Source organism: Strigops habroptila, chromosome Z, assembly GCF_004027225.2.
Source record: "Strigops habroptila isolate Jane chromosome Z, bStrHab1.2.pri, whole genome shotgun sequence".
NCBI lineage: Eukaryota > Metazoa > Chordata > Aves > Psittaciformes > Psittacidae > Strigops > Strigops habroptila.
In genome coordinates this window covers 97,702,402-97,722,627 of record NC_044302.2, presented here as the reverse complement: position 1 = coordinate 97,722,627, position 20,226 = coordinate 97,702,402, and the positions used below count along the sequence as shown (strand labels likewise).

The window sequence follows — 20,226 nt, the reverse complement described above, 5'->3', positions numbered from 1 at the left end:
GGTTTGGATTGGAAAGGACCTTAAGATCATCTAGTTCCAACTCCCTGCCATGGGAAGGAACATCTTCCACTACACCACGTTGCTCAAGGCCCTGTCCAATCTGGCCTTACCAGCAGCTGTGAGTAAGCCAGACGTTGCCATCCACTGAGTTTGCATCCAGTAGTACAAATTACATGAAATTTGCAGGGGAAGCTGCTTCGCTCCAGTGCAGTAAAATTTTTTCCCTGTACTAAATTTCTTCTAAGGCTGCCTGTGCTTTCTAACTGGTAAAATGAATCTTCGCATCTCAAAAGAAAAGACACGCATTGGGTAATTTGGTTGAGAGATGCTTATAGGGAATCTGATCAGATTGAGTTTCAGGCTTCACATCTCTCATGTTTCAGGGACGCTAAGGGCATTTTAAACAGCATCTTTTCTGCTATCTGTGAAAGAGATGCTGCACAGGGGGCTGGCAGGATTCACTGTCAGGTAGTGCTTCCTCCATCCTTTGAGTGGCGGGGTGGCTCTTTCCTCAGGGAAGCAGATTCAGGACCCCTTTGTCTGATTCTGGTTTTTTAACTCTGACACGTTGGAAAGGAGGCACGAAAAAGCCACTGGCTCACAGTGATGGATGTCTTGAAGCGATGCTTTGTTTAGATTACCAGAGCTGCTTAATAATTAACAAGGTCAGAGTCTGCTGATGCCTACATGGGAATGAGGTCCTTGGCAGCAGCCTGCTCTGTAAACTAGAGGCAGAGAAGTCATGATCTCCACTGCCATGTGGTGGGTTCACTGGATCTTAGGTGCAGCCAGCTATGGGGAGGGTTTCACTACTGCAACTACTGTCTTAGGGAATCCCTAAGTTTCCTACAATCACCTTTTGAAAAGGTCTGGGCCAAGTCCCAGATTAGGTGCTAGAGTCGGGTGCAGGAACTCCTGCTCATGGCTGTGTCCCTTAGACGGCCAGAGCATTCCTGGTGGCCTGAGGACTCAGATTCCCTATAGGATTAGTGCAGAAAGGCACGAACAATAGAATGATGGAATGATAGCTAGATAGATCCCAGGTGTAATTCAATCCATGCCAAGTCAGATGCTCATCACTAATCTGTGCTGGGCACTCAGGGACGTAGGTATCTTCTCCTGTCTTTTGGGCTTTGGGATTCAAAGCGGGAAGACTAAAACAGGAGAGGCTATTCCTTGTCAAAAGGATCAAGGTGTGCCATGTGCCTGTTACATAGCTATTGGGTACCATCTGCCTGGGACTGTGCCACCAGCTCTGGGTGAGCTCTGGGTAACCACGTAATGATATGCAAACTGAGCATGCAGGCCACACAGGTGACTAGCAAGTTGCTTCTTGATTTTAGGCATATGTGAAGACCACTTTGTGCTGAGAACAAGGCAGCTGGAGCTGCTGTCCAACAGCTAGATCCTGTGTGATTTGGGAGGGCTGGATCTATGGCTTAACTCTGCAGGTCTCTGCTGGTGAAGCTGGCTGATGCCTTTCTTCTGCCTGCTGTTCTCTGTGGGAAGGTGGCTCTGAGAACAGCCCTTGGACTGAGCCCAGTGGTTGACATGATCAGAAGAGGGGTTGGTAGCTGGTTCCCAACTAGACTAGCTCTACCAGAGAAATGCCTGAATGATCCTTGACTGTATTAGCTTGTGAGGCAGGAGCTGCGTAGCTGCGTTAGCTGGGTTGTGCTTGAACTTGTCAGCTCTGACTCTAATGGCCCTAATCCAAGCTTCACACGCTCTGTCTCTACACTTTTCTCAAGGCTCAGTGGCCTTCAAGAGGTGCATTGAAAACCACTTCGTAGCAGATTGCCATTATACTGTGGGTTTTGGCTGTGCTCCTCTGCTCAGGTTGCACTGCAGGGATCAGGTCTGCACAGGGAGCTGCATCAGCTCATGGACTCCATTGGGTGCTTTAAAATCATATAAACAATAAAAATACCTTTGTTAGGCTGGGCTGTGGATGTATGAAACGCAGCCAGTGTTTGTGGGCTCTGTGTCATCCTTCATTGGTGGGGAAATCACTCCCAGGAGACGAGCTCTTGTCACTGGGCACTATTGAGAAGAGTCTGGCTCTGCCTTCTTTACTCTCCCCCACCAGACATTTGTACATAAGATCCTCACCCTGAGCCTTCAATTCTCCAGGCTGATCAGTCCCAGCTCTCTCTGCTTCTGCTTGTATGACAGGACTCCAATCCATTAACCATCTTCATGGCACTTTGCTGGACTTGCTCAGTATGTCCCTGTCTCTTCTGTACTGGGGAGCCCCTAACTGGACACCATACCCCAGATGTGTCTCACAAGTGCTGAGTAAAAGTGAATCATATAATGGTTTAGGTTGGAAAGAACCTTAAAGCTTATCCAGTTCCAACCCCCTGCCATGGGCAGGGACACCTTCCACTAGACCAGGTTGCTCAAAGCCCCATCCAATCCAGCCGTGAACACTTCCAGGGATGGGGCATCAGTGAGCATATTACCACATTCACACATTGGGAAACTGTCTAGAGACATTAGTTGGTGCGACAACTGTATGGCCTTTAGCTGTGGCTATTCGGATGGCTGGAAAGGAATGTCTTCCCTCGCTGGTGTCCAGCTCCCTCTTGTGGTATATCTCCAGTCCAGCCACATGTACAGTTACGGAAATCCGATCAAATATTCAGATGTCTGTTTTTTTGAGAGCACCTATAAACAGCAGCTCCCCAGCCCTGGCACAATCAATATTCTCCATGCTCAGAGCTTGTGTATGGCTCTGGATACTACTGCTGATGTATGCTCCCAAAGTAAACAGTTCTCCTAATGCATACTCATCACTACTCCTCTTACCACCCACTCTGGAAACCCACTGTCCTTTTTGTTCAGCTTGACATGTTCTCAGGACTTACCTTTTTAGTCCATGCAACTGCAAGTCTGTACAATTGCTCCCTGGAAACCCACTTATGATTACGAACATCAGTCTCTGCCTCCTTGGCTAGGAGTGGGGCAGGAACTGGTGAAGAGCAGGTTGTAGATGTCTTATGGCTAGCGTAGGGTGTCAAAAAGCTCTGTGCTACCATGGCAAATAGATGTCAACTTTAGGCAGAGGTTCAGACTCTCTTCCTGTAGGCTGGTGCTCTGAATAAGGGAATACTGGGTTAGTGAACAGCTCAACTTTTTTAGCTGCAGATTTTTCATGGTATTTAAATCGTTGCTGCTAGAGGGAGTGAAGAGATGCTTGGAAGTGAGCTAGGTGGCTATGGCCAGCACATGCCTAGGTCTGCGCTTGGTTCAGTATCTAGGTGGTGATGAGCTGCCACCAGGCACCACCCCATTCACTAGCGTAAGAGGTGGCTGTGGTGTCCAGCACAGGAATTCTCCCTGGGACCCCAAGAAAGACCATGTAGTCAGACCTCTCATGATACCCACTGAAATACAGGTCAAAGCAAAGCCAAGTGCACTCATCTATCTGGCTCCACTTGTTTGTTGTTGTGTTCCCTGCCCTTTTTCCAGGCGTCACTATCACTTTTCTTATCAGCAGTGGGCATTCCTCTAGCGTGACCTGGATGCCTGTGCAAATGAGATTGAGATGCCAGCACCTATGGGACCTCCAATAGAAATCATTCTTTTCACCATCATGATGCTAGCTCCAATTATTTACTGTGGCAAACTGGTTCCCAAGATAACGTGCAGTCTGGCTGGAAGACCCTGGCTTCTTGTATGGTTGTCTTCAGCTTCAGACACCTTTACACCCTCTCTTCTCTCCCTGTTGTGTGCGTCTGTTCTGCAGGATGGAGTACCAGTTTTTCCCTGGCTCCTGGCATTACCCTGTTAGTTTCTTTGCCCTGGGATCTAGGAGCTGGAATGGGAAAAGGTCTCTGCTTCATGCCATGAGCATGGACCTCACGGCTGCTTGTTTTTCTGGTCATCTGCAGCATTGTAGACTTCATCAGTGATACTGAAACATCCTGAAATACTAGCAAATTTTGGAAGCCTGAGGTTAACTTTCAGGACTGGAGGGGAAATTGCAACTCAATTTTAAATTTCAGCTTCAGATCCCTATCCTGTTCTCCCGGCTTCAGGGGAAAGTCCAAATCCAAAGAGGCTCATTTTCCAGACCTACTTCAAGACAGAGGGTTGCCATGAGAATGACAAAGCTGGCCAGACTTGTTTCAGTTTTATGACACAAGGCAAGGTGTTTTTCTGCTGTTTCATCCACTTTTGCAATTTCAGAGACCATTCACTTAACTTCCTGCATCTAATCTCAGTTGGTAAAGTTTCATATCTTTTCCAGCTCCTTTGCCCTGGTGACAGGGCTGCGAATCTCACCCAGGGCATGCTTGTTTTCAAGGAAATAATCCATTCTCACAAACCTTGTGGGAGATTAATGTGTTGGGGCTTAGCAAAGAGCAGAATGCTATAATAGTTCCAATGAGAAACTTTTCCAGCATATAAATCCTACTGATTACTATTTTCTTGCCAAATAGTTCTTAACAGAAGTAGAAGGTGTTGTACATAGCCTGGGTTGCGGCTCTGATCAACAAGAGAAAGAGGACTGGTAGCATCCAGATGAACCAGCAGACAGTAGGAACAATTGAAAATTAATAATCAGTGCAATGGATAGAGGTAGATTTACACTGGCTGTAGACAGTTCTGGGACTTTGCAAGCAGTACTACAAAGCAGCATTTTTATGCACACACACAAGCAGACATAAATCCATTTGCAGTAAAGATGCACATTTTGAGTAGACAAAAGCAAAAAAAAAGTCATATCTGTTGGAGAATTCAATTTCTGGGAATGGAAAGTGCCCTAAACAGGGTTTAATTTACACACGTGAAATAAACTCACTCAGCTACAGCAAGAAACCATTGCAGGCTGAGAGTTTATCATCACCTTTGCCTTTCTGGTTTTCTCCACAGCCAGGAAGTCCCTGCCTGGCTTCTGGCTGAGTGGTTTAGCAGAGCAGAGATTTGTGGATGACAGAGCAGCAGATCTGTCAGCGCTTAGTTGAAATGAAGGAAGTGTGGATATGCAGGGCCAGGTACAGGATGAAATGCCGTGGAATGAGGGGATAAAAAGACTCCAGCTCACCCTAAGATGCACAGGTCAAGGATGTCTCTATTTCTATGTGCCTTTAGCAACTCAGTACACAGCACAACTTGATTTGCAGCTGCTGAGACGTGTGAAGCAGCCTGAATCCCTGTGCATTTTGAGTGGGTGAGGTAGTTGGATGTGTTTGGAAGGGCTCCTTTATGTGCTCAGTGCTACAACCCTGCTGCGTTGAGTTAAGCTGCACATTTTGGGAGCACGGATTTGGGTCTGCCTCAACTATCTATGCAAAGGGCTGTCCCTGGAGAAGGATATGAGGATGCAGCTCCATGAAGACTTAAGCTACCAAACGTACCGAGGTAATTGAGTGCTCTCAGGAACTGCTGGGCTGTAGCAGAAGGTGCCCAAACCCATTCCCAGGGAAAGTGTGGTGGAAGAAACCTTTGCTTCCCACAGAGCTATCCCCAGCCTTCTCATCCCACCCGTGGGATGTGTGAATTCCAGCTGTGGCAACAGCTGCAGGAGTTTGTAAAAGACCCCCTGAGAACTGTAAAATCAACTGCAATCAAGGGTTTGTTTCCTGTTTGAAATCCTTCCATCTTCCAAACGAAAACACTCTCTTTTGCTGAAAAGGGAGTGAGGGGACAGTGTTTGGCAAACAGACCTCACCCTTGGAGTGGTGGTATTTCTGTAAGCCTTGAAAATGTGATCTACATAAAAAAGAGTCAGCCTGCAGTGTTGGGGAATGTATCTATCATTAAGACTGGAGATACCTGGTATGGGCAAAGCACAGAGCAGCTGGAAATTTTAGGGACTTAATCTTATTTGGACATGTAGTTTCGGGTTTCTCAACTTGTGGTAAGGCCTTGTGTTGCTGGAGTGCCCCTCCGGAGCACAAAGCCCTTCCTGATACCTACTGGTGGCTGTGGGGATGCCTGCCTCAGGGCTAGGTATGGGAAGAAAAGGTGTTGACATTGCAGAAGAGCTGATGTAGTTGAATATGTCCCTGATCATTGCAAGGAGGTTGGACTAGATGAGCTTTGAAGGTCCCTGAGAAGACATTAAAACATTTGTTTGAAGCTCATGGCTTCTCTTCCCCTTCCCCTGCCTCTTCCCATCCCTTCCCTTCCCTTTTTCTTCTCTTCCCTTTTCCTTTCCCTGCCTCTCCCTTTTTTCTTCTTTTCCCTCTCCCTTTCCCTTTCCCTTTCCCTTTTCCCCTTCCCTCTCCCTCTTCCTTTTCTTTTCCCTTTCCCTTTCCCTGTCCTTTTTATAGGCATGTTTGCTTTAGGTTAGATCTCTGGGAAATGTTTCAAAATTATTAGTCCCATTGAAAATTGTACATTTTATTTCTCTTAATGAATTTTTTTTGTAGAACTCAATAGACAGCAGGCTGTTGGGCTACCGTTGATAATTTCAGTTAGTGTTTTTATTGCCTACCCTTCCAGGAAACACTTGATTTGTCTTGCCTCTTCTCATGAATTATTAGCACTGGGTATAGTTACTCAAATCTTTTGATTAGCTAGAGACTTAATAAAGCTGTTTATACCCCATTTTTTACAGGTGGCTTCAACTCCAGAAATTGCTTTACTAATTGATTTCAGGAGGGATTTGCTAGTGGCTGAGGAATTAATGTCTGCAGTGGCTCTTACATGACAAATTCTTTCCTATAGCCAGATAGTGCTTGGACTTCACTCTTGTTTTTAAGAAAACAAATAATATGCTTGGCATAACTAACCACAGTTGAAGTTTCTCTTAAAAAATATGGTTCTAGCATGATTTTATAGTATTTTTGTAATTTTGTATTGCTACTATTCAAATCTTTCTCTAGTGCTGGACTGTGCAAGAGCCAAATTTAACAGTGCAGAGCACGTGACGGGATATAAGGAAGAAATTTTTTACAATGAGGGTGGTGAGGCACTGGTACAGGGTGCCCAGAGAAGCTGTGGCTGCCCCATCCCTGGCAGTGTTCAAGGCCTGGTTGGACGGGGCTTGGAGTAACCTGGTCTAGTGGAAGGTGTCCCTGCTCATTGCAGAGGGGTTGGACTTGTTGATATTTAAAGGTCCCTTCCAACCCAAACCGTTCTGTGATTCTATGAATGGGTCCTGCTATTTTGCATGTGCGTAATATTTCATCAACTGCTGTAGAGAGAAGGTGTTCAGAGAGCTGTGTATCCCCTCATCTCTTACTCTGCCTTTGTTTCTCTAGTGCAGCAGTTACACTGGCACATCCCTGATGTTGCAGTCTGCACTGACCATATGAGACTGCTTTGTAAGTAGCATTGGTTTGCTGGCATCAAGGCTCAAAGGGCAGCTTGGCAGCCTGTTCTTCTGTGGCTTTTTCCCTGCTTGCTGACACCTTTTCTGATGGTGTCTTTCCTTTTCTGGAGTCATCATGCAGGAATAAGGAGCTGCACATGCTGCCTACAAATACCCTTTAACAGTGCCTGAGATTGCGGACCCATTTGCAGCAGTTTTCTGTGGTAGCTTAAAGACTTAACTGCCTTTGTCCAGTGCTTGGGTCCTGTGGTTTGTTTATTTGACTTATTTTTTTATTTTTTCCGAAACCATCTGTTTCTCTTAAATTAGTGATTTTCATCCCTTGCGCTTGTGTTACAGAAATACACCAGTGCCTCTGGGCTCTTGCTGCTTGTCAGAGCTCAGCATCTCCAGGAGGCTGCTGGGATTTGAATGGGAGGTTTTGACCACTATACAGTGCTTGCTTTTCTGCTTGCTGCAGTTGTACATCTGTCAGATATTCTTCCCTCTAATAGAGACAGGTATCTCCTAGTTAGCCCTGGGTCAAGAAAAGTGTCATGGCTAAAGTGCCAGGCAGGCTATTGGGATTCTTGGTCTTTTATTAGTCTTCAGGAAGACTTGTGGCATGTGGGAATGCAGCTTGTTCCCTTGTTTGTTTCCTGGAGGGCATTTGTAAGGTCAGGTTCAGAGGGTGAGGTCTAAAATGAGACAGAGGTGTAACACAAGTGCTCAGGTCTGAGGGTGGATCAGGTTGTAATGGCTACAGAGCTTGCTGGGTTCTTAAATTTTCAATTACAGTGTTATCTTGGCTACTGAAGTTTGGACTCATGCATTGTGTGAGGCTGTTCTGCCAGGTGGAATCTCAAATCTGGTGCCGTCCAGAGGGAGGAGGAAGTGGGATCTAAATTTTATGACAGTTTATGGCTTAACCTGTTTAAAAAGCATCTGAACATACTTACATGGCATCATGTTTTTGTTTCCCAGGTCGAAGTCAGTCTCGGATGCTGTGTCTAGGGGGGCTGTCAGTTGCTGCTGCTGCTTCTGGTCTTTTGGTTATGGAAGCACAAACCAGACCCATGAGCAGCCCAGGCTCACCTTTTTTGAAAGGTCCAAGTGCTGTGTTAAAGCTGGATTCTAACCTCATATGAATCTGCAAAACTGCCCTACATCAAAGGCAGAAAGGACAGGATCGGATCTGAAAGTGGTTGCATAGTCTCCTTGGCTTTTAAGTCTTCGAGTCCTTTGGGTCTGTGATTTTAAAGTGATCATGTGAAATGTCTGTCGTGGTTTGAGCCCAGCTGGTAACTCAGAACCACACAGCCGCTCGCTCACTCCCACCCCCCCACCCCCCCCCTTCTTCCTCCCCCCGCTCCCAGAGGGATGGGGAGGAGAATGGGAAGAATGTAACTCCCATGGGTTGAGATAAGAGCAGTCCCACAACTAAGGTATAACACAAAACCACTACTGCTACCACCAATGATAATAACGATTAGTGAAATAACAAGGGGAGAGGATACAATTGCTCACCACCCGCCGACCGATACCCAGCCCGACCCGAGCAGTGATCTGGGCCTTCCGGGTAACTCCCCCCGGTTTATATACTGGGCATGACGTGCTGTGGTATGGAATACCCCTTTGGCTAGTTTGGGTCAGGTGTCCTGTCTCTGCTTCCTCCCGGCTTCCCCTCCTCCCTGGCAAAGCATGAGACTGAGAAGTCCTTGGTTGGAATAAACATTACTTAGCAACTACTAAAAACATCAGTGTTATCAGCGTTGTTCCCAGGCTGAAAGTTAAAAAACACAGCACTGCACCAGCTACTAAGCAGGAGAAAAATGACTGCTATAGCTGAACCCAGGACAGTATCCACCCCTTATTCCATACCATTCACGTCATGCTCAGATCCCACATCTCTCAGCACACCATCACCCCTGTCCCATATATACACATATATATACACCCACACCCACACACAGAGAAAGATATCATTCCCTAGTCCATGGACCAATCCCTGTAAAATTGCTGAACTCATCCAGTCCATGATGTCAGGCTCCATCTCTTGTAATAGTCTTTCAGGGCAGGAGGGACGGTATGTAGTGTTGGGTTGTTGCCTGCTGATGATGCCGCCAAACTCGTCTGGTCACTGCTGAGCTCGTCTGGTTTCCTCAAAATTCATTCTTTGTTGAGGTGATGATCGGAGGGAAATCAGGGTCAATGGCTGGCGACCTGAAGATATCTAGCTGGTGGACTATAAAAGTGTTATAGAGCAGGCAACAGCGTACAATTGAGTTCATTGTCTGTTTTCCCCCAAAATTAAATCCCCTTGAGGTACACATCGGACTTCCCCATCTTCCCGCATTACCCACCAAGTATATCCAGGTCCCACTCCCCCACGAGTGGGTTTGCCTTTACCTGAAGCAGGAATAACCCAGACTGTCTTCCCCAACAAATTCTTTATGTGCACCACAGGAACTTTATCCCCCTCTACAGTACGTAAAAGTTCTGATTGGGCTGGGCCAGCCCTGTTGGCAGATCCCCTACTGTTGACCAACCAGGTGGCTTTTGGTAAATGTGTATCCCAGTGTTTGAAAGTCCCACCAGCCATTGCTCTCAGTGTAGTTTTTAACAGCCCATTGTACCATTCGATTTTCCCAGAGGCTGGTGCATGGTAGGGGATGTGATATACCCACTCAATGCCATGCTCTTTGGCCCAAGTGTCTATGAGGTTGTTCCGGAAATGAGTCCCATTGTCTGACTCAATTCTCTCTGGGGTGCCATGTTGCCACAAGACTTGTTTCTCAAGGCCCAGGATAGTGTTCCGGGCAGTGGCATGGGACACAGCGTATGTTTCCAGCCAGCCGGTGGTTGCTTCCACCATGGTAAGCACATAGCGCTTGCCTTGGTGGGTTGGTGGGAGTGTGATATAGTCAATCTGCCAGGCCTCCCCATATTTGTACTTCAGCCATCGTCCTCCATACCAGAGAGGCTTTAACCGCTTGGCTTGCTTAATTGCAGCACATGTTTCACATTCGTGAATAACCTGGACAATAGTGTCCATCGTTAAGTCCACCCCTCGATCACGAGCCCATCTATATGTTGCATCTCTGCCTTGATGGCCTGAGGTGTCATGGGCCCACCGGGCTAAAAATAATTCACCCTTATGTTGCCAATCCAAGTCCATCTGAGCCACTTCAATCTGAGCAGCTTTATCCACTTGCTGGTTATTCTGGTGTTCCTCAGTGGCCCAACTCTTGGGTACATGAGCATCTACGTGGCGTACTTTCACCACCAGGTTCTGCACCCGAGCAGCGATATCTTGCCACAATGCAGCAGCCCAGATGGGTTTACTTCTGCGTTGCCAGTTGCTCTGCTTCCATTGCTGCAACCACCCCCACAGGGCATTTGCCACCATCCATGAGTCAGTAGAGAGATAAAGTACTGGCCATTTTTCTCGTTCAGCAATGTCCAAGGCCAGCTGGATGGCTTTCACCTCTGCAAACTGACTCAATTCACCCTCTCCTTCAGCAGTTTCTGCAACTTGTCTCAGGGGACTCCACACAGCTGCCTTCCATCTCCGATGCTTTCCCACAATATGGCAGGACCCATCAGTAAACAAGGCATATTGCTTTTCACTCTCTGACAGTTCATTATATGGTGGGGCCTCTTCAGCACGCGTCACCTCCTCTTCTGGTGACATCCCAAAATCTTTGCCCTCTGGCCAGTCCATGATGACTTCTAGAATTCCTGGAAGACTGGGATTTCCTATTCGAGCTCGTTGTGTAATTAGTGCGGCCCACTTACTCCATGTAGCATCGGTTGCATGATGTGTAGAGGACACCCTGCCTTTGAACATCCAGCCCAGCACAGGCAACCGGGGTGCCAGGAGGAGCTGTGCTTCAGTTCCGATCACTTCTGAAGCAGCTCGAACCCCTTCATAGGCTGCCAGTATCTCTTTTTCAGTGGGAGTATAGCTGGCCTCGGATCCTTTATATCCCCGACTCCAAAAGCCAAGGGCTTGACCTCGAGTCTCCCCTGGAGCTTTCTGCCAGAGGCTCCAGGTAGGACCATTCTCCCCAGCTGCGGTATAGAGCACATTTTTCACATCTGGCCCGGCCCGGACTGGTCCAAGGGCTACTGCATGAACTATTTCTCGTTTAATTTGTTCAAAGGCTTGTTGTTGCTCAGGGCCCCATTTGAAATCATTCTTCTTCTGGGTCACGTGATAGAGAGGGCTTACAATCAGACTGTAATTTGGGATGTGCATTCTCCAGAACCCCACAACACCTAAGAAAGCTTGTGTTTCTTTCTTGTTAGTTGGTGGAGACATTGCTGTTATCTTGATGATCACGTCTGTGGGGATCTGGCGGCGTCCATCTTGCCATTTTATTCCCAAAAATTGAATCTCCTGTGCAGGTCCCTTGACCTTACTCCGTTTTATGGCAAAACCGGCCTTCAGCAGGATTTGGATTATCTTCCTCCCTTTCTCAAAAACTTCTTCCTCTGTATCACCCCACACGATAATGTCATCAATGTATTGCAGGTGTTCTGGAGCTTGCCCCTGTTCCAGTGCAGTCTGGATCAATCCATGGCAGATGGTAGGGCTGTGTTTCCACCCCTGGGGCAGTCAGTTCCAAGTGTACTGGACGCCCCTCCAAGTGAAAGCAAACTGTGGCTTGCATTCTGCTGCCAAAGGGATTGAGAAAAATGCATTGGCAATGTCAATTGTGGCATCCCACTTGGCTGCCTTTGACTCCAGTTCATATTGAAGTTCTAACATGTCCGGTACAGCAGCACTCAATGATGGTGTGACTTCGTTCAGGCCACGATAGTCTACTGTTAATCTCCACTCTCCATTAGACTTTTGCACTGGCCATATGGGGCTATTAAAGGGTGAGCGGTTCCTGCTGATCACTCCTTGGCTCTCCAGTCTGCGGATCAGCTTATGGATGGGAATCAAGGAGTCTCGGTTGGTGCGATATTGCCGCCGGTGCACTGTTGTGGTCGCAATTGGCACTTGTTGTTCTTCGACCTTCAGCAACCCCACAACAGAAGGATCCTCTGAGAGACCGGGTAAGGTGGACAGCTGCTTAGTTTCCTCTGTCTCCAAGGCAGCGATACCAAAAGCCCATCTATACCCTTTTGGGTCTTTGAAATACCCTCTCCTGAGATAGTCTATGCCAAGGATGCATGGAGCCCCTGGACCAGTTACAATGGGGTGCTTTTGCCACTTCCTCCCAGTCAGGCTGATTTCAGCTTCCAGCATAGTTAACGCTTGGGATCCTCCTGTCACTCCAGAAATAGAAATGGGTTTCACCCCTTGATACCTTGATGGCATCAGAGTACACTGTGCACCGGTATCTACTAGAGCCTTATACTTCTGTGGGACTGATGTGCCAGGCCATCTGATCCACACAGTCCAGTAAACCCGATTATCCCTCTCCTCCACCTGGCTGGAGGCAGGGCCCCTCTAATAGTGATCACAAAATTCTCCACTTCTGTCTTGTAGAAAGGGATTAGTATTCCTTATCACAGGAGCTGGAGTAAAATCAGCTCTTTCACTCCATCTGGGAAACTGCTCACCAGAGACTGGAGCAGCAGCTTTCCTGGGAGGATCATCCTTGACCATTGTTCTCCTCTTCAGTTCACGCACCCGTTGCTCCAGAGCTGAAGTAGGTTTTCCATCCCACTTTCTCATGTCTTCTCCGTGATCCCGCAGGTAAAACCATAGGGTGGCCCGTGGCGTGTACCTCTTATATTTTCTTTCTCGAGCAGTAGGGCGCCTTCTGTTAATAGCTGAGACATGGGTTGGTACACGTGGGGAGCTGGATAGATCGGATAAATCGTCTCTCAATTGTTTGAACTCCTGGGACAGTTTTTCCACAGCTGAAATGATGGAAGGGGTGAGATTGTCTTCAAACTCTCGGAGTTGACGAATCAGGCAATCCACTGTTGGTGATATTCCGTCATTCCAGGTCATTGATGCCAATGTGTGGGCATATGATGATGGCGCACTCCGTGTAAGTTTCCGCCACATGGGTCGTGTACATTCGACTTCATCTGGATCTACGGATGTGTTCCTGGCATCCGGCCTACGATAGATCATCTCTATAACGGCTGATTCCCTCAGGGACTGGATGCCTTTCTCTATCGTGGTCCAGTTGGCTGAGCGATTCGTAATATCGTCTTTGTAGGGAAACCTTTCCTTCACAGCTGCCAGGAGCCGCCTCCAAAGACTGAGGGCTCGCTTCTCTCTTGCAATCGCTTTGTCAATTCCTCCTTCCTTAGCAAGTGATCCCAGCTGCTTGGCTTCCCTACCTTCTAGTTCGTGACCGTCGGCCCCATTGTCCCAGCACCGGAGCAACCAGGTGACAATGTGCTCCCCTGGAAGACGGGTGAAATCTTTTCGCATATTCCGCAGTTCGGTTGAGGTCCGGGGTCGAGAAGTGACCTCTTCTTCTTCTTCCTCTTCCTCTGACCCACGTAGTAGTAACTCTTGTTCAGATGCTGTTGCATGTAGTAATGGCATTGGGTCTTCATCTTTCTTTGCTTCGCGGGTTGCTCTTTGTGCCTCTCGTCTGCTTTTGCTTACAGGGGCAACAGACATTGTCACAAACTGGACATTTGGTTTAGCTGCAGTGTTTGTCACTGTGGTTGGAGTGGCTGCAGTGTCTGCCACTAGGATTGGAGTGGTTGCAATGTCTATTGCTGGGGTTGGTGCAGCTGTTGTGCTTGGGAGTTGAGTAACACCAACAGCTGCATTGTCTGTTGCTGTCGGGGTTTGAATAGCTACTGTGCATGTCACTGGGGTTGGTGTAGCTGCGGTGCTTGGAGTAGCTATATTGTCTGTTGCTATCGGGGTTTGAGTAGCTACTGTGCTTGTCACTGGGGTTGGTGTGGCTGCGGTGCTTGGAGTAGCCACATTGTCTGTTGCTGTCGGGGTTTGAGTAGCTGTTGTGCTTGTCACTGGGGTTGGTGTAACTGCTGTATTTGAAGTTGGAGTAGTTGCGTTGTCTGTTGTGGTCAGGGTTTGAGTAGCTGTTGTGCTTGTCACTGGGGTTGATGTAGCTGCTGTACTTGGAGTAGCTGTGTTGACTGTTGTGGTCAGGGTCTGAGTAGCTGCTGTGCTTGTAGTTGGCATAGCTGCGTTGTGTGTTGCTTTGCCATCAGATCCAGAGACATTTTTTTCCCTTTGAAGGTGCTGGATAGTGTTGAGCAGGGCTCTGTAGGCATAGGCCAAGCCCCAGCACGTTGCCAAAATTTGTCCCTCTCTGGTATAACCAGGACGACAGCACACCTCGTTTAAGTGTTTTACTAGTTTTTCCGGATGTTGCACTTGTTCAGTGGTGAAGTTCCAAAGCACTGGAGGGGCCCACTGGCCTAGGTACTTGCCCATACTATCCCACACACCCTGCCACTCATAACTGTCCAGCCTCAGGGAAAATCTCCTGGTGGTCCTCCTATATCGTCGTCTAACCCTAGACCAGATTCGAACCTGATACTGCTGAATTTTTGACATTAAACGAAATAGGATGTTCCTACGACGGGATGGCCGTGGGTAAAACACACTCCGTATGTTTGCCAACATGCTGATCCCCAGCACAATCAGCAGGCAGGTTTCAAGGGTACTCAAAGGCCATCTAAAACCTTCAGAACTCTCAACTGCTGTTGCAAATAGGCTGGTGGGGGAACGGGGGGTGAAAGAGAATGCTTCCTTCGTAAGTTTACCCCCTGAGGAGAAAAAAAAAGATATTCAATTGCTAAAATATTTCATTATATACCTCCCAATGTATAGAGGTGATGGCCACGCTGGAAGCACAAACCAGACCAGTTTCATGATCAATGAGTCTATTGTATTACAAGTCATTACCATGAAGTACAGTGAAACAAGAACCTTAGCCCAGGCCCCCCAGCCGATAAACGCTAAAACAGCAAATAGTGGCTGTAAGTAAGGTACAACATGCTGAAACTCTGAGATCAAGCGCAACAAGTCTGAGAGCCAAATAATCACCATTGTGATGAGTAGTAACAATGAATGCTTATCACAAATATGATTAAACACACTCTGGTCAGATCTGTCATTATCTCAACCTTTCGAGCCCCACGTTGGGCGCCAAAAAGAACTGTCGTGGTTTGAGCCCAGCCGGTAACTCAGAACCACACAGCCGCTCGCTCACTCCCACCCCCACCCCCCCCCCCGCTTCTTCCTCACCCCGCTCCCGGAGGGATGGGGAGGAGAATGGGAAGAATGTAACTCCCACGGGTTGAGATAAGAGCAGTCCCGCAACTAAGGTATAACACAAAACCACTACTGCTACCACCAATGATAATAACGATTAGTGAAATAACAAGGGGAGAGGATACAATTGCTCACCACCCGCCGACCGATACCCAGCCCGACCCGAGCAGTGATCTGGGCCTTCCGGGTAACTCCCCCCGGTTTATATACTGGGCATGACGTGCTGTGGTATGGAATACCCCTTTGGCTAGTTTGGGTCAGGTGTCCTGTCTCTGCTTCCTCTCGGCTTCCCCTCCTCCCTGGCAAAGCATGAGACTGAGAAAGTCCTTGGTTGGAATAAACATTACTTAGCAACTACTAAAAACATCAGTGTTATCAGCGTTGTTCCCAGGCTGAAAGTTAAAAAACACAGCACTGCACCAGCTACTAAGCAGGAGAAAAATGACTGCTATAGCTGAACCCAGGACAATGTCTTTAGAACTAGGAAGCTTTTCTGTAAAGCTTGTTTTGCAGAGGTTTTGGGAAAGGTTCCTAAGAAAAATTCTCTTTAGGGCAATTGGCCCTTCCCTGTTGTAAGGGCTTGGGGGAGGCATAAAGTGGCAGTGTCCTTCTCGCATGTTATGCCTGCTAGGAACCAGCCCCTCAGGAACATTGGCAAGAAGGGCCTCAGCTTCCCATTACTAACTCTGATGATGTCTCATGAGGTTTCTCTGGGGCAGGCGAGACACTGAAGATGCATGTGAAGAACCCAGTCTGCCACACAAGAGACATCAAGGGGACCTCATGGGTTAATGCAAGGGAACTGTTTCCCTAGGAAAGGGAGAGAAAGAGCTGCAGTAACTGCCATCAGCAGTAAATGCTAATCTCATTCTTTAAATGAAGTTTTTCCTGTTTCCCACTGGATGCATGTACGGATTTAGACTTGCTATCCTGCATTCAGCAGGAGACAGAACTTCCATTTGTAAGGCAGAAATTTATGCAAGGGAAAGAAAAATGTTTGATCAGTGCAAACTAGTCACTTTCCTAGTTTGATTAAAGCATATATATTTTTACCTTCATTTTCTTGGCACTTAACAAGGAGTCGGGAGGTGGCACCAAAAATAGTACTCACTCTGTAAGAATATTTACCTGTGTATGTTGTAGCTATTAAGAGGGATTAAGAGGGTTAGACATTGATGGGACACGAGAAAGGAAGAGATCAGTCTGTTTATGCCACTTTCAAAGGTACATGTTCTTAATTTGAAGTGCAGCTCTTGACATAGTTCTTACATTATTTATTATTATTAGATACCAATGCCTTCTCAGCATATTTATTTTGTTAAATTACACGTCTGAAATTAAACACAGCCTCTTGTTGGCTTTAATGTTCTTCTGCCTATGCTTATAATTATTATTGATAAGAGGTGACTTTCAAGTTAACAGCATGTGGATTGATAAGGCAGCTATTACTATGTTACCTGAGTGCATTTGGGAAAGCTTAGCTCAAGGGCAAATTGCGTTTCCTCCGGACTGTGGGATGCTGAATCCCCGGCCTCCAGACTGCTGCCACAGGTGGTGTTTGTGGCTGTGGTGTGCCTGGCTAGCATTGAAAAGCTACCCCAAAACTACACAGTCGTATATATCTGAAATCAGTAAGCATGGCAGGTTTTGGGGGTGCACAGGGGGGTCCCTCCTGTGTTTATTTTCAAATCACTGGAGGGTTTCTGCTCCTTTTGTTTCTGCTCTTCCCTCCTGCTCTCTGAGGCTCTTCTCTTCATTCTCAGGTAGTAGATCCGGTTGGCTTCTGGGTAGGTGACTTTGCAGAGGGGGATTTTGTAGATGGCTGGGTTGTCTGAGCTTATCAGCAAAAAGAGGAGTGCAGAGAAGCAAAAAGGCCACGTGCAGAGCGGCAGCCCAACCTGGGGGGAAAGGACAGACATATAGGTGCATTTTGGTACCTCAGTTTGCTTTTCCCTTTGCTTACTTCCATCTGTTGCTAAATTCTTGCATTTGTGAAGCAGCGAGAGCCTGTGCTTTCCCTGGGGACAGCATGACATACGACATGTCCTCCTGAACCCCTCCATATAGGATCCTCTATTTGGATCCAGAGGAGGATGCCCAGATGTAAGTGGCTTCACGACAGGGGTACATGTGAGCTTGGTTCCTGTGGTCACTGGAGGTCTGGGAAGCTCCTTTGCTACCAAACATCAGTTCAGCTGCTCACCAGAGGTATCCAGTTTATCTGAAATGGATAGGGCTACATAAAGCACCCCACACTGGGGACCTCAGTCCTTTTCGGGATGTAGCTGTTGGTGCTAAATGGCACTTGGCACCAGTATTGAAGCAACTGAAGCAGGCTCCAGAGCTTTGCTGGCTGTAATGAAAGCCAAGACATCCAGCTTACACATAAACATCTAAATTCTCTAATAAATGAGCCACATCCTACCCTCATTGTCCTGTAAAACATCATGTACTGAGTACTATTCACACATATTCCCCATCACCAATGCCCATGTGTTACTGGCATTGCATTTAAGCCTCAGTCCTGCTCTGTGACCCCATCTCTTGACCTAACTTGGGGTCTGCCCAAAACAAGATGACAAGGAGAAAAAGTAGATGTCCTTTTTTAATGCTGCATCTAAAAAGCAAGTACGCTGAACAAAGCAACCCATCTGCAGGGACCTACACGGTGTTGGGTGGATGCCATATGAATACATTTAATGTATGAAGCTTCTAGGTCTAATTTTTCTTTTTTCTTTAAGTTACTAAATCAGTTTTATTAAAATGTGGTTTTGCTTTAATCTCTCAGATCTTAAGAAACAAAGCTTGGCATATCTGGCTTCACCTCCTTCTTGATCTATCCCGATCTGCTGAGTCCCCCCCTCATTTTAGTTCTCATATCCAGATCAAACTTAATATCTATGGATAGGATGGATGAAAGACCTTGGAAGAAGCAAGTAAAAATTTAGAGCATTGGAATATGTTCAAAAATACTGTCTGCAGCTATGTATGGCATCTCAAACCATACACTGTTGCTGAAATTCACAGACATGCACAATCTCACTGTGGATAACAGGCTCCAAAGGTCTTCAAAATCTTACTAAGAGTTGTAGACTCTGCAAGTGCACAATTCAACTGACACAGAATTTGTACAAGACCTGCCACTGTCTGCAGCATTCTCGTGTCAATGCTGTCAAAACTGACATGGAGAATTTTGGGGCATTTCCTTAACATTATATCATAACAAATGAAAATACAGTTAAAACAAAGAAAGAAAAAAACCCAAACCACCTTCCTCAAACTTACCACAGATAGGGCATTAGCAAGAGCTGCTCCAGAGTAGGCACAAAATAATGCTGAAAAAAGAAAACCAGACAACTCAGGTGAGGAAAATACCGTTCATCTCTCCAAAGTAATCAGAAATAGTAATATTGTACAACTGCACAGTAAAAAAAACATCCTCCCAAATACCTGATGTGAGGATTAAAGTTAGAATTCAATAATTAGTTCAAATGCCCCAGTGCTGCATCTGGCCCTATGGACTACATTTGGTCCTATGTGCTCTGTAGAGATGGGTGGTGAATGAAGAAGATGGTTTTGTCGAGAGCAAGTGATGGTGGCATTTCTTTTAATTTCTATTTCTCCTTTCACGAACAGTGCTTCCATTCTTTCTAGATGTTCTTTCTGTTAGGAAGGCCTAAAGGCCTTTCTCTCTGCACTTTCAGCTTGCACACCCAAGCTGATGCCATCACAGAAATAGCTCTTGCATAGTACCTAGTTTTACAGCAGGGGTACTTGGCTCTAAACCTGTACTACTCATAGTCTGCTGGCTACATAAATTTGTATCTTACCTTTATGTACAAGATACATACCACAGGCAAGTGACAGCAAATGAGTCTGCCAGGTCAGGGCATAGAACATGCCTCCAATTGCAATGCAGGCGAGTGCACAGTTGTAATTGTGTAAGCCAAGGTAGATGCTGTCAAATGGTGATGCAATGCTCAGTGCTGCAAGACAAAAGGCAAGGCTGTGAGGTCAGGTGTAAGAGGTGTCTGCAGGACGACCCATCAGTTGCTGGGAATCTGTCATCTCTTCCCTGTGACCTCTAGACAAATATAACTGTGCTCACACTTGCATATAACATGCACATGCAGGAAAAAGATGGAATAAAATGAGGACAGTTATTTTAGAGCTCTGATACTCATAGACTTACATAATCATGGAACGGTTTGGGTTGGAAGGGACCTTAAAGCTCATCCAGTTCCAACCCCCTGCCACAGACAGGGACACCTTCCACTAGAACAGGTTGCTCCAAGCCCCTGTGTCCAACCTGGCCTTGAACACTGCCAGGGATGGAGCAGCCAGAGCTTCTCTGAGCAACCTGTGCCAGTGCCTCAGCACCCTCACAGGGAAGAACTTCTGCCTAAGATCTCATCTCAGTCTCCCCTCTGGCAGGTTAAAGCCATTCCCCCTTGTCCTGTCCCTACAGGCCCTTATCCAACGCCCTTTCCAGGTTTCTTATAGCCCCTTTAGGCACTGGGAGCTGCTCTGAGGTCTCCCCAAAGCCTTCTCTTCTCGAGGCTGAACCAGCCCAGCTCTCTCAGCCTGTCTCCAAAGCAGAGCTGCTCCAGCCCTCACAGCATCGTAATGTCCCTTGGGTTGGAATTTGGCCCAGTCTCAAAAGTTTCTTTCAGGCAAAACTTTCTGCATTGTGCACTGTGTTGTGGTTAGTTCCCCCACATGGAGG

The 20,226-nt window shown here is 47.0% G+C and overlaps 1 protein-coding gene across 1 annotated transcript in view; it reads right to left on the bottom strand.

Moving 5' to 3' along the window:
* SLC14A2 (solute carrier family 14 member 2) overlaps window positions 1-20,226 on the bottom strand; it is a 352,417-nt gene that overhangs the window by 14,539 nt on the left and 317,652 nt on the right. The window contains exons 10-12 of the mRNA XM_030470582.1: window positions 19,352-19,486; window positions 18,786-18,835; window positions 17,138-17,398 (exon numbers count right to left, since the gene is read on the bottom strand). Coding sequence (XP_030326442.1) covers window positions 17,138-17,398; window positions 18,786-18,835; window positions 19,352-19,486 — 446 coding nt within the window. The remainder of the gene's footprint in view (window positions 1-17,137; window positions 17,399-18,785; window positions 18,836-19,351; window positions 19,487-20,226) is intronic.